This window comes from Arvicola amphibius, chromosome 3, assembly GCF_903992535.2.
Source record: "Arvicola amphibius chromosome 3, mArvAmp1.2, whole genome shotgun sequence".
In the NCBI taxonomy this organism is placed as follows: domain Eukaryota; kingdom Metazoa; phylum Chordata; class Mammalia; order Rodentia; family Cricetidae; genus Arvicola; species Arvicola amphibius.
This window is the reverse complement of record NC_052049.1, coordinates 131,662,783-131,677,556: the sequence shown is the minus strand read 5'-3', so window position 1 is coordinate 131,677,556 and position 14,774 is coordinate 131,662,783. Positions and strand designations below refer to the sequence as shown.

General features: G+C 42.8%; 1 protein-coding gene across 7 annotated transcripts in view; it reads left to right on the top strand.

The window, feature by feature from the left end:
• The window catches only part of Map2k5 (mitogen-activated protein kinase kinase 5), a 229,043-nt gene that overhangs the window by 113,502 nt on the left and 100,767 nt on the right, over positions 1–14,774 (top strand). For all 7 annotated transcript variants that reach the window (XM_038321200.1, XM_038321199.1, XM_038321198.1 and 4 more), the window contains exons 14-15: positions 10,431–10,504; positions 11,430–11,480. In XM_038321200.1, the coding sequence (XP_038177128.1) occupies positions 10,431–10,504; positions 11,430–11,480 (125 nt within the window). The remainder of the gene's footprint in view (positions 1–10,430; positions 10,505–11,429; positions 11,481–14,774) is intronic.

Below are 14,774 nucleotides of genomic sequence, written 5' to 3'. Positions count from 1 at the left end.
GAAGAGACGCCACGACCACAGCAACTCTTATAAAGGAAAACATTTAACCGGGACTGGCTTACAGTTTGAGAGGTTTAGTTCATTATCATCATGGTGGGGCATGGCGACATGCAGGCCGACTGGGTCCTGGAGAAGCTGATAGGCTTTTCCAACAAGGCCACACCTAATAGTGCCTCTCCCCCTAGGCTTCTGGGAGACAATTACTTTCAAACTACCTCACCCAGTGCACCTCACCCCTGAAAGACCAAGCAAGTCAATATTGTAAACACACTAGAGATCAAAAGGGAGTAGCAAATGCCATCACCAACACCTGCGGTGAGCAGCTCACACAGAGCTTGCCGCCTATCTGTGTGGCCCTCTTTTCTGACAAAAGCATACACTCTGTCCAGAGTCAGTTTCCCCCAAAACTGCTCTGACCAGAAGTCACCTCTTTAGTCCCTGTGTCTGTAGCCACCCTTAGGCCCACAGCCAAGCCCTGACCCCTAATGGTGTGGGGGTCGGAGCTGCAGCCAGCACTGGCTTTAGGACTCGGCCTTGATTAGCAGGCCCCAGCTCACTGCTGTTCGTACAGCTCCTGTAATGGCTAATTGATGCCGCCTGTGTAAAGATCCAGTTTCCTGTGTGAGGCAGTTATGGGCGGCAACATAAGTCGTGTCCACATGATACCAATTTCCACAGTCAATTTGGTCAATTCAGTGGAAGGAGAAAAAAAATCAGACCATCCTGAAAATCAGTCGGAGCAGTTACGGGAGGTTACTGAGGCGGGCATGGTCGCCTGACTGCGCTTTTCATGTTTGAACTGTTGATTTTGTGTTTCGTAGGCATAGCCTTGGTCAATTGGGGAAATCTCATGTATGTAAAACGACACTTTAGAGTTAGTACCTTTTTAAAAATACTAATAAATAATAATCATTGTGGTTACCCAGACTCTTTTAAAAATGCATACCAGCTTTTAAAAGGAAGTAGCCATTGTACTACTTATATGTAGTTAAGGGTGGTTAAGTGGTGGCTCCTACCTTTTCACAAAGGGAAAGTGGCTGCAAAACTATGGATTATCAACCAGTTTTCTGGGAAATAGTACTACTTCTGATAAGTTGTGTTTTGAGGCTGCTTTTTGAAATAACTTTATTGATATATCATTTATATACTAAGAAAGGCCCCCATTTTAAGGATATGATTGTTAAATAGTATAAATAAGTTTATACTATTGTGTAACTATTGCTTTAATCTAGTTCTGGAATATCCCATCGCCCTAGGGAAAAAGTCTCCATAGCCGTTCACAGTCGGTTCCTGCCACAGCCCCGCTTGTCTCTCCAGTCCTTGTCCCCTCCATCCCAGGCCCTGTCCCACTCCCTAGGGAACACTAGTATATTTTCAGACTGTATAGATTCGCCTCTTCTGTACGTAAGTAGAACATATGATATGATATGATATGATATGATATGATATGAACTGCTGGACCTTGCTTACATTTCCTTAGATTGATCTCTACTGTAGTATTTGTCAGCCATTCATCCCTTTTTACTGCAGAATACTAGAATACTGTTATATATGTATAACGTAGTTTATCTGTCCATTTACCAGTGGGAGGAGAGACATTTGTCATTGTATATGGTTTGGGACTGTTAGGAATAATGCTGCTGTTGTTTGGGTACATGTCTTTATTTTTTCATCTATTTATGTTGGTCGTTTTTGTTTTTAAGGTAGGTTCTCAGCACGTAGCCCTGGCTGGCCCAGTACTCGTTATGTAGCTCAGGCTGGCTGCAAACAGAACTCCTGCCATAGCCTCCCAAGTGCTAAGATTATAGGCATGTGTTGTCCTGTGCGGCGTTCATATGGCTTTGTAAGATTCTGTTTCTTGTTATTGAAAAGACACCAGAGAGTGGAATTAGTATCTGATTTTAAATATCTATAATCACAGCTATTCAGACAGTCTCCGAGTTTAAGAACTTGCCATTTTACCATCGCTGTACAGTATGCAGTTAGTGTTACTACCTGGGGCTTCATGCTTTGCTAAAAACAGGGTAGCATTGTGACCATGAAGTTTTATGGTCATTTATTTGATACAGGACCTCACAATTACCCAAACTGGCTTTAAATTCCTAGGCTCTCGCCATCCTCCTACCTCAGGTTTCTGAATAGTTGAGACTATCTGACTTATTAACCTTATGGCTTATGTTTAATTTTTAAAGACACGTTAGTTTTTATTCATTTATAGACATCTGTGTTGGTGCAGGGGCACAGCCTGGTGTGGTCCTCAACATGATCCAAGACACCATTTGTGAACTCCTAGATTCTTCCTGTGGGGGATTTTTTTTCAATCATCTGAGCACTTCCCATTATTGGTCAGAAGTGCTGAGAGCCACCCACCGTCTGTGTGGCACTCCTGCAGATCACGTTTATGGCATCATCATGAAAACGTCCAGCTCACTGGGAAGTCACACTGAGGGACTGGGGAAGTAGTTGGACAAGAGACACATGGTGTGCCTGGATAATTGTGACTCCTTTGTGGTCCCAGTGGGACAGCAGCTGCCTGGAGTAGGAGCTGTCATGCTCAGCACAGTCTCCCTAAAGTCCCACAGCAGTTCTGTCACTATAGGGACATGAGACCTGAGGATATATTCAGGTACAAGGTAGGTTCTCAGCACGTAGCCCTGGCTGGCCCAGTACTCGTTATGTAGCTCAGGCTGGCTGCAAACAGAACTCCTGCCATAGCCTCCCAAGTGCTAAGATTATAGGCATGTCTTGTCCTGTGCAGCATTCATATGGCTTTGTAAGGTACAATTGGCACAGTCGGGCTGATAGCTGATCTTCCTGCTCTCAGAAAGTTGCCAGTGAGAGTTCAGGGTGGTCTGAGGATTCAGTGAGACTGGACTTCGCTTTGCTCAGAGGCTGAATGACGCGTTTGGTGCAGTCCATGTTCAGGGCTGACTAGCAGATCTTGGTGAAGTCCATCGGCTGCTTAGCATAGAATCCCTCTGCTTCCCCTAAGAGGATCTGACCACAGGATCTGCACTATTTCATACAAAAGCCCATCCATGACAAGTGATCTAGAACACTGGGCATTAAAATGAGCCACTGTGCATTCACCTTTATCTCACTTTTGCTAGCATGATAGCGACTTCTTGGGAACCAGACTTTGAAGCAGGGAACACAAGCAAATGACATCTCATGCTTAATGCTAAAGGGGTGTGGACTTAGATTTCTTTCTTATTAAAGATTATACATGGCACTAACACAAGCATCGCCTTCTTCAGAGGTATGAAACAAACCCGTAATTCCAGGCTTCTCTCTCCTTGTTTATATTTTCTTTGAGAAGATACCTCAGTTAAAATCAATGCCCTACCATTCATTTAAGCTCCCCTGCCTTCAATAAAACTAATTGATAAACCCTAATAATTAATGGCCTGATTAAACCAAAATGACTTACATCTGCCCTGATGTTCCTGTTTTATAATCAGTCAGTTTAGCGACTCATCTTTTCTGTGCTTTGCTTACCGAAAGCAAGCCAAGATTTGTCTTGGTGAACTGGAGGAAAAGCTGCAAGCCTTCTGTTGCTTCTGTTTCCCATAACTTGACATTAAAATAAACGTGGATATAGCTGTCTCCTCTAAAGTAATCTTTATACACAGTCAGATGTCTATAGATTTTTCAAAAACAGAAAAATAATCTCAGTATTTCTGGAGCTCTTCCTGGGAGGTTGTAGAATTTCCATGTTTGATATGAACACTTGATGTAGTAAGGGCAGTGACTATATACTAGACTTGTTGGTAGCTCAGCCATAAGGTGGATATTATCCACAGCATAAAGGAGAACTAAAATCGAGGGACCTCTTCTTGGCCAGCATTTAAAGGGGTCCACTTTCAAATTCTGTCACTTGAATCCAAATTTAGTTTAATTTAACAACTGAAGCCCTAATGTAATCTAATACAGCTATAAGCTGTATCCCTTATAGCTTTAAAACAGTGGCTCGCGACATGTGGGTTGAGACCCCCTTTTGGGAGTATCGAATGACCATTTCACGGAGGTCACCCAACACCATCCCGCATATCAGATATTTTTAATACATTTCATAACACTAACAAAATTAGTTATGAAGTAGCAACGAAAATGATTTTATTGGGGTCACCACAGCACGAGGAACTGTGTTAAACAGCCACAGCACTAGGAAGGTTAAGAACAGCTGAAAGGTTTGAGTTGGCTCGTGATGTAAGGCCAAAACAATGGGTAAGGGGCTAAAAGGAAATTCTTAAATGAGGGCGCAGTGAAATGGCTCGGCGGATAAAAGCACTTGCTGCTAAGCCTTACGACCAGGGTTTGATCACTGGGACCCACATGGTAAAAGGAAAGACCCAACTCCAGAAAGTTCACACGCATGCACACAGGCGCTCGCACACCCTGCACTGCACTGCACCCATGAGCACCACTCAGAGTGGTTGCCTGTCAAGATCAGTCAACATCCCAGCAGGGATAGAAGGGCTCACAAGGCCCCACCTCCAGCTGAGAAGCTACTGGCAATTGGGGGACCAGTTTTCTTCAGTAGTATGGCCCCAGTAGCTTGCCCATGCTCCAGGCTTCCGTGGATGGCCCTGCAGCCATGCACATACAGGCAGCATGAATAGGATTCAATGTTTAAAAAAAAAAAAAAAAGATGAGGTTGAGAGGGGCACATCTTAGGGGAGTCTAGGGAGAGGTGGAGGGGAGTAGAGAGGAATGGATATAATCAAAATACATTGTATTTATGTATAAAATTCTCAAAGAATTAAAATGAAAAATATATATTTAGGAGTAACAAAGAGTCTCTGAGTATAATGACAGATGTGTACCTGAACACCAGTCATCCGGCTTCTTAAAGCAAATCTGACAGCACATTTGGGAATTTATAACGTGTGAGGACTGGCACACTGATCATGACAAGAGTCACTCAGTGGTTGCCCAAGGCTGAAAGTCAGGGCAACGTGGGCTGCAGCAGAACACTGTCGACCTTGAGGGGTGATGGAAATGTATCCCGTCTCAGTTATGGTCACCTGGTGGATACATTTGTCTGACTCTCAAACAACCTGCAAAATGATTACAGTGAAACTGGTTTTTAAAAAAATGAATCATGGGACTCCAAAAATTAATGTGAAATAAAACACATATTCTTAACTTTGCAGATGTTTTACTCATAAGCAAAGAAAAGTGGGTTCCTTTGTCTTTTCTCGATGCTGGCACTGGCTTGAATCCAGACTCTAGTGAACTAGTTTCTGATTTAGTCTGTCTGAGATGGAACCCAGAAAGCATCAGGTTTTAACAGTACTGCCAGGCTTGGGAGCCATTTAGTTACATGACTCACTCACTGTCTTTGTAAGAATCATCCTGTTTGTCCAGAAGGGAACTGGCAGGGATGGCACAGCTGTGCTTCGTCTCCTGAGCAGTCTTTTGGGAAGTAGCAGCAGCTCTTGGATAGCTGTGGATATGCCTTCAGAGGCCGGGGAGGTGGCGGGGAAGGAGGCTGACTCATGTTTCTTACGTGTCTTTACATGGTGGAATAGCAGTAAGTATTTGTTGTGTGAGCATTTTTAAATAACTGCAGACTTGTCTTCCAATGAAGACTCTCATTTAGGAATGTACCCATTCTAAAACACGGTTCTATTGAGTCAAAGATGCACTGCCTTAGGCCAAATGCTTGTGTCTTCCAGCTGAGCAGGCCATCATTCATTCACCATAGCTTCAACAGATGTTTCCCATGTCAACCAAACACCACTCCAGACATGGAATGAAAAGTGTCCATTCATGGAGCTTTCCTTCCCGAGCAGTGGAACAGGAAGTGCGGATATCTGTGTAAAGATACAGGATGTCACTAATGCTAAACCTTAAAGAGAGAATTAAACCAGGGGAAAGGGAAAGGAGCTTGGCTTGTGAGCCTGCATTACACAGTAACATTTAAGCAGGAATTTAAGGATAATGAAGGAGTTAGCCATGCATGAATGAGGGGGCAGAGCATTCTAGGCTCAGGAGCCACTGAGCAGGAGCATGGCTGGCAGATGAGCCAGGGGGCGGGGCAGGAGGTACAGAGGAGGCATCAGCTCATACTCAGCCCTGGAGATTAAAGGGAGGACCTTGTGTTTCTGGTTGACTTGGGAAGCGCTCAGTAGTTTTGGACATAGGATGAGCAACACTGGCCTTAAAGAATCTTAGGTCTTAAAGAATTGCTTTGTTGTGTTGAACACAAATTGTAGAAGGGGCCAATTGGCTCAGTAGCCCCTGGAGGAATGTAGACACTGGTCTGGCAAGGTTTTCTTAACATTAAGTTGTTTTTATAAATTCTACTTACTGTGCTTTGGAAATTATTTTCTACTTTGAGTTATAGCATTGACAGTTTAAAAAGCAATGTTTTATCCACTGTCTCAGCTAATTCTTACAGTTTTTCAATTCTAACAAAGTAACTATTATCTCCCTGCAGACCTAGAAGCTAAAATGTTACAAACCAAGTCCAAAGTCCCATGGCAAGTGTGTACATGTTCAAAAAGACAGAAGCACAGTTTTGTCTCCACCTAAATCCATGGACTTTGTGAAAGGAATCTATTATGTTCAGATTATGCTTTAAGATGTTACTTGAAAGGGGGGCAGTTATGTTAGTACGTTTAATATATTTTTAAAAACATCTCCCAGTGAGCAAGACCCTGTGTGCAAAGGAGACAGGTATGGAGATGTGTGAAGCGTCTCCCTAGCCTGTGAATTTATTTCTTGCGGTGATGGCACTAGCACAGTAAATAGCTAGTGAGGTGTGACATGCTCAGTTCCAAGCAAGCTTTAGCCAGTGCTGTAGAAACTCAAGGGAAGTCATGGTGGCCTGAGAGGTTAGTGCAGCAGGGAGGCAGGGACTTGTGGTAGCCAAATTAGATCTGAGTTCAAAATGTAAGATAGTAGATCATCCAAATTTAAAATATTCTAAGCTGAGGGTCTATAATAAGCATCTGATTTGCAACATAAAGCCAGGGTAAGTAGAATTTAAGATGAATTTCAGTTCAGCAACGGGTGACTTGGGCTTCTCTGGCTGGCTATGCCATGTCCTGCTGGCTGCTGAGGCTCGCTTGAAAGTTCAACATGGAAGCAGGTGTGCCGATGCTTACTATAATCTGAGCGCCTAGGAGGCTGAGGCTGGAGGACCTCAAGTGTGCTGACTGGTGTTTCTGTTTGGTTTGGTTTGGTTTGGTTTGTTGTCAATTTGAAACAACCTCAAGTCATCTATGAAGAGGCAGCTTCAGCGGAGAAAACGACTCCATCAGATTGTCTTGTAGGCAGTCATTCTTGATAGATTGATGTGGGAGGGCTCAGCCCGCTGTAGGCAGTGCCACCCTGGTCAGGTAATCTTGGATTATATAAGTAGACTGAGTAAGCCAAGGTGAGGAAGCCAATAAGTAGCATTCCCCCATGGTTTCTGCTTCTGTCCTGCCTCCGAATTTCTGCTTGAGCTGCTGCCCTGGCTTCCCTCAATGATGGATTGTAAGCCTTAGGATGAAGTAAAACCTTTCCTCTCCAAGATGGTTATAGTGTTCATCACATCAAGAGAAAACAAACTAGGGCAAATAGAGTACAGCTCAGGCAACATTGCAACAAGCGCGCGCAGGCGCGCGCACACACACACACACACACACACACACACACAGAGAGAGAGAGAGAGAGAGAGAGAGAGAGAGAGAGAGAGAGAGAGAGAGAGAGAGAGAGAGAGAGAGAGAGAGAGCTCTATTCTTGGAGAGTGAAGATGTGCCAAGGAATATATTTAACCTCATCCTTAAGGAGAGAAATGGTGTGATCAATGTCATACTTAAGGGTTAAAAATAGTAGTGCTGTAAGAAGTATATGGGAATCAGGGAAAAAGAGAGGTTAGGAGCTAGTTGGCAAGTGCTTATGCCAACCTGTGTGCTATAGAGATTTGCATTGGTATGGATCTTGGTTTATTGATACAAATTTAAGGTCAGTTTATATCTGTGTGTGTGTATGTGTGTGTGTGTGTGTGTATTTCTCGATTAAGGTATTGTGTTTGTACAACTCATCTTAAAATGTAACATATAATTAATAGAAATACAGGTTAATAGATAGTCATCTATGATAGTCAAGCTTGTAGTCATATTAGTTAGGTTTTCTAGATGTACAGAGATGTATTTCAGATGGATAGGCGTTCTTCAAACCTTTCAAAGACTCCAGAATATGGCATTTAAAATGTTTAAAAACTTAGGACTTTTCATGACAGTGAGACATACCTGCTCCTGGCAGCACCAATCTACTTCAAGAGGATGGGTATTAAAGAGGCTCCTTATGGAGTTGGTTAGCCATTTGGGCAAGAAACTGCTCTTGCCTGGACTGCTTAATGGTATGCTGTGTGAACTGAACATGCAGGACCACAGAGAAATGGCTGCTGAACTTGCCTAAAGGTGAGACTGTCCTTTGGGGTTCCTGCTTCATAAAAGAGTCTGCCAGATATTGTGCAGGGCATTGAAAAAAGTGACAAACTGCCAATACAGGCAGAACTGTCTTTGAAATTTCCTGCTTCATGGAAAAGTCTGCCGGACACTATGGGCCTGTAGGCTCCAACAGTACAGAAGAACTTTGGGTGACTGTCCAGGCAGCAAGATGTCTCTGTCAATTCTAGAGTTTTGGAAGTTGCTTTCAATGAACTTATTGTTTACTTAGGTAATATATATCCTTCTGGAGTCTTTGATGGAGTTGAAGAATTGGTAGTTATAGTTTTCCTTAGTTATGGTAAAAGATAAAATAGATACAAATGTTGTAACTGTAATTCTTACTTGAAACCTGTCTTGTTGTATGTAATTTTAATATGTTAAAGTTAAGACCTTCCTTTTTATTTAAACAGAAAAGAAGGGGAGCCGCCAGAGACAGACATATAATAGTCCACAAGCCTTGTGGTAAAATATAAAATAATGGAGATGGGTTAATTCTAGATATAAGAGCTAGCTATCAATACACATAAGTAATTGACCAAGCAGTGATTTAATTAGTACAGTTTCTGTGTGGTTATTTCAGGTCTGAGCAGTAAAAAACAAACAAGCAGCCTTTCTACAACTTAAACCCAAAGAATTCTTCCTCACCTCAGCTTTCATTATAATGCAATTCACTTGAAGGACAGACCACAGAGATAGCTTCCACAGTTACACCCTTCCCACTGAAACAGACACATCCACATAAGAATCATCCTATGAGCTCATGGTTTCTGTTCGTTCTATCTCCTCTTTCCATTGAGCATTCGCTGATCGCTGATCCCTGCCTGTCCATCTTCCAGGGGCTGGGGGATGTGGTAGTGGGTAGACGAGATCCAGATTCCTGCTTCCATGGAGTCAGGCAATACTGAATAAGCTAGTATGTAAGAAATCTCTTCGCTGCCTCTCGCACTCTAAGTAGGGCCAATTAGCTGTCAGTTTCAGAGTTGGAACTTGACACTTGAGTTAAATATGCACTCTTTGCAAGATAATTTGGTGGGATATTCTATTGCGGGCTAAAAGATTAAGGAAGATTAATTCATCTGCAGAATTATTTTTTTAAATATTTTATCAAAACTATGAGCCTCTTACTTGTCAAGGATATTGGCTATATCTTGCTACCTATGCTAGACTGCTTTTACCATTCAACATGAAGTGTTAAGCACATGCTGTTTGTTCCATCAAAACCAGTGTGCTCTTGTCTTTCTTTGGTGGTTTTTGTGACCTACTCCCTGAATTCCAGAGAAGGCTTCCTGTTGTCACTGGTGATGCTCACAGGGACCCTTTGTGTCATTATTTACCAACTGACTGCCTTGGCAAAGCTACGTCAGTTCTTTTCTTAACTGTAACAGCAGTCAAAAATGACATTGGGAAGGGGAAGGATAAAGAAAGGAAGGTTCATATGTGCATCTATATGTGCACATGCATCTTCAGGTCAATTTCTGAGTATTATCTGAAGTAGCATTTGTCACCAAAGCACAGGTAATGGTCATGTGTCCTGTTCTCATTGTTTCCCTCATCTAGGACCCGTTACCAGTGATGTGTGGGTGGCTTTGCTTTTGTTCTTGTCCCCCTCACCCCCTTTGACTTTACTACTTCTTAGATGGGAGCCCTAACTTAGTGGATACACACAGTGTAAACAACTCTTTTTGTGGATGTACATTGTAAAAGGTTGCATTTTTTTTCTTATCTAGCTGCTCTTTTTCAAAAGAGAGGGCTAGGGTGATGGGGGTATTTCCTATTGATAAAAGTCAAGGTTTGAATGGGCTTCCATTTGAATAGCTTTTGACCTTCTGCTTCCAGAGAAAAGCTTTGTTATGCATTTGTGATTGGCATCTGGGTAGGGCTAGCATACCATTTCTGCAGTGTTACATGATGCACAGTGTACTTTTTAAAAACAAGCAGTGTCGGTGTGGAGTTAGTCACTGCAGCTTTTCTGATCCCTTTTAGATGTGAAGCCCTCGAACATGCTTGTAAACACAGGCGGACAGGTCAAGCTGTGTGACTTCGGCGTTAGCACGCAGGTAGGTCTTTTCTCTCTTCAGCTGCCCTGTGGATTGAAAAGCACCTAGTTTCCAGACAAACAGGAAGCTATGCGTATGCTCGTCGCCGAGCACACGTTATTCATTTTTAATCTCTGAGCGAGTTTCCTTCATCAGAATATGATTGTTCATTGTTTAATGACAGTAAAAACTGCTGATGTTTGTAATACTACTTACGAATAGCAAACTTCATTGCTATGCAGCTTGGCTATGAAAGCGCTCTGGCCAGACAAACAGGGAGGACAGCGAGGGAGCCGTGCCTGGGGAGCCCAACTGGCCCACGATAAAAATTAATTATTGGGAGCAACAATGGTGGAGGGCCCATTACAATGTGCAGCACCAATTTTAATTAATTTCCATTTTGGGCCTCCCTGAGACCCCCAGTGATGGTGACCCATACGCGTGCTGCAATGTTGATTTGAATCGCAGCCACCTTTCCTCCCATCCAAACACGAAGACCAAAGCAAAGGTCATCTTCGCATTATGAGTTGTCAAAGTCTGTTATCCCTCCAGCCTCTTTAGTTCATCTCGTCCTGGCAACGCATGGGGCTCCATTCACTTCTTGAGCCATCTGATGGAAAGATGAGGGTGTTCAAATTCTACTTCAAATTGACTTTTTCTTTCAGGCGGGTTTGGGGCACTAAAGCACTGAGCATCACGCTTAAGTGAATCGTTTAAGGTTGTCTGCTATAAACCGTGATGCTGTGCTTGTTTAAATTGGAAATCACATCCAAAAGAAAAGAGAGATTTAATCATTTTTAATGCCTTTGTGGATGAATTTGTTCCTTTTACATAATTTTTAGTTGATTTATAGGAGTGCTGATTGTAGGTTAAATGGGGAATAATTGCCCATTTTATTTCCACATTATCTTTATATTGTTCTAACAGACCGTTTTTGTCTCATAAGCTGGTGAATTCTATAGCCAAGACGTATGTTGGAACAAATGCTTATATGGCAGTAAGTAAACTTATGCAAAAATAACATTTAAAGCCAATGTCTTTATTTTTATGTACATGGAAATGTATAATCCTTAAATTAATTCCACCGCTCCCAACTAGTAAATCCTAAGTTACAAAGTCAATCCAGGCCTTCGCCAGTTTTCAGGTCTTTGGAGAGCATGCGAGGCTTTGTGGTTGGGCTATCAACTTATCTGACTTCCTTGACTTAACTGGGTGGTTCAAGTGTGAAACTGCTGAATTTTGAAGTTTAATCCTACAGCAAAATTGCACTTGACAGCATATTGGCTACTTCTCCACACCACTTATTTAGTTAATCCTGGTAAACCCTCATGTACACCAAGGCCCGAGCCAGAAGCCTTGGTTGTTTGTTTGGAGGCCAGACCCTCACCAGTCTTTACCTGTGGATCTCCCGATGCTCTGCACTTAGTTTTCTCTACGGTGTATAGCTCTGTATTTTTTTTCTTAATTGTTAAATTCATGCAGATATCAGAAGATAAATTGTTCCATTTCTTTTTCTTACCATTTGAAACAAGAGAAGTTATTTGTGGCTATAAAAGTCTTGAGTTTGTTGGTTTTCTTAATCCCTCCAAGAGTTGGTGAGAATGGGGGGAGCCAAGGAGAATGCTTTTCTGGTCTCATTTCAGAGTCTTTTTGTTTGTTTTTTCACCCCTCCCCACTTCCTTCCTTTCTCTCTAGAGTCTGGTTTTTATTTCAATGTTTAGAATTAGTTTTTACTGTTATGGTTCCAGATTTATGTAAGCAGTTCCTCTCAGGTTAAGGAGCTTTGTTGATATCACACACTTAAAAGATTTCAGTATGAATATATACCATTAATATTTTTAATGTATTATATTTTTATTTACTTATGGGAGGGGTGTCGTGCACATGTGGATATCTCCATCTACCATGAGGGTCCTGAGGGTCCAGCTCAGGATGTCAGGCTCAGAGGCTGGTGCCCTTACCTGCAGAACCATCTTGCCAGCCCAGAACCGTGGACCTTATTTTCAGTATTTTTTGTCCATGTGTTATCATTTTTATAGGATCCTTGATGGAGCAGAACCTGGGTCTACAGCTTGTTATTCTCAGAACAATACAAAGCATTTTATTTTCTTTCAGATGGTCGAAATAGTTTATTTCAGTTTTCATATTTTAAAGAAAATTTACATTTTGCTTTTTTCTCTAATTAAATGTGGAAAAAGTAGATCAGTTATGAAAGTTATCATGTCTGCGTTTTAAAAGTTAGTGTCCTCCGTGACTCTCCCAGGGTTGAAAGAAGCTGCTAAGGTCCCTCTTCTAGGTAGCAAAGCCCTCTGAATGTCAGCCGCTGCGACTAGGAAAGCTTGACTCGGAAGGAGAAGACGCTATCCATGAAAACTTCTCCACTGCCCATCCTGTTCTCGGTAGCTTTAAATTGCTCTGATAATTAAATTGCATCACATCTGAGCTACAAATCCAGATTACAGTTGTCTTTCCCAGGTGTACATTAAAGAAATTACTTTTTTCCCTTTTTGTTTATGGATGAATGTGATGCGTCCATATGTTAATTGAAAGTGTGAGGATTAAAATTATGAAACGTTAGCTCGGACCGGCAAAGCTGAAATTGCTTTGTTTCTTGGGTGAATGAATTCTAGTCATCAGCTTTGTAGTTCAAGCTGCAGAAAGCTGAGATGCCCAGGGAGGAAACGATGAAAGCTTGAGAGGAAGGGAAGAGCTGGAGCTCGGGTCTTAGGCGCTGGTTGGCCAGGTGCCTGCCAGAGCCTGGGATGGGGGAGCGTGAAAAGGACCCTCCTTTATGCAGTGGATACATTGACCCAACTGCTGTCCTTGCTGCTGCTCCCTTGGGAGAAGGCCTGGGCTCTTCAGCTTTATATAAACCCCAGCTGTGTCCTGTTTTAGCTCCTGTTGTCTGTAGTTTTGACTTCTATGTGGGATTCCATGCTGAATGTTACCAAACTATAGCTCCTGGGCCTCTCTGTTTTGTTTGTTCACCCTTTCTTCCTTCCTTCCTTCCTTCCTTCCTTCCTTCCGTCCGTCCTTCCTTCCTTCCTTCCTTCCTTCCTTCCGTCCTTCCTTCCTTCCTCCTTCCTTCCTTCCTTCTTCCTTCCTTCCTTCCTTCTTCCTTCCTTCCTTCCTTCCTTCCTTCTTCCTTCCTTCCTTCCTCCTTCCTTCCTTCCTTCCTTCCTTCCTTCCTCCTTCCTTCCTTCCTTCCTTCCTTCCTTTCTTTCTTGTTTATTTGTATATTTGTTTTATTATTTATTTATAGTATTTATTATTTTAAAGTTTTTGTTTGTTGTCAAGATAAGGTCTCTCTGTGAAGCTCTGGCTGGTCTTGAACTCAGAGATCTGCCTGCCTCTGCATCCCAGGTGCTGGGGTTAAAGCATGCACCCCCATGCCCAGCCCAGGTCTGTTCTGTGAGTACAGTTTTACTGGAAGTGGTGAGGGTGTTAGTTTAGGGCTCGATGTGATGCCAGCAGCACCACGGTAACAGCTGAGCTCAGCTGAGTCGTACAGTTGCATGCATCCCTCTAATTGAAAACTGTGTCCCAGGCTGGCCTTTCAGAAAAACAGAAAGAAAAACAAACAAAACCAGATGTTTTCCAGCCCTAGTGTATGCCAATAGAACAGCTACATGAATTGGTCTCCACTGAAGACACTCCATGCTGTGAATCCAGAGGAGGCACAGGTGAAATTGGAAAGACACCCTCCTGAACATGGCCCCGCTGATGAAAGTGGACGTAATTGAGTCTGGTTATACCAGCATATGCATAGAAATTAGAAGGCTATAGTGTATAGTTGTAATGGGGTATACAGAAGGTACTTACAAACCTGCTTGATCTTCATGCTGCTGGTTTTTAAAAGGGAACATGAGCTAGAGTACTGTGCCAGTGGAGACTCAGGGAAAGACTCAGCAAGTGGGAACACTTAACCACAAGTACGAAGACCAGAGTTTGGATCTAAGCTCTGGACTGCTTTCACTTATGCGCTTAACCCCAGCACTGGGCAGTAGAGACAGAAAGGTTTCTGGGGCTGGGACACACACGAGCTACAAGTTGGGTGGGCGGGGGAGCTACTATGTTTTGTCAGTGGAGTAAGGTGGAGAACCTAGAGAAAGACACCCAGTGCTGTCCTCTGTATATAATGTATATGTACCACAGCCTTGTGAGAGGATAAAATGTAATGTCCTCAACAGAGAACTGCCACATGGGAGTGCTCAGCGAATACCAGGGTCTTTGTTGATGGTCAAACCGCCAAGGTGGACAAGAAAAGACAGTAGTCAAGGCAGCATGAAGA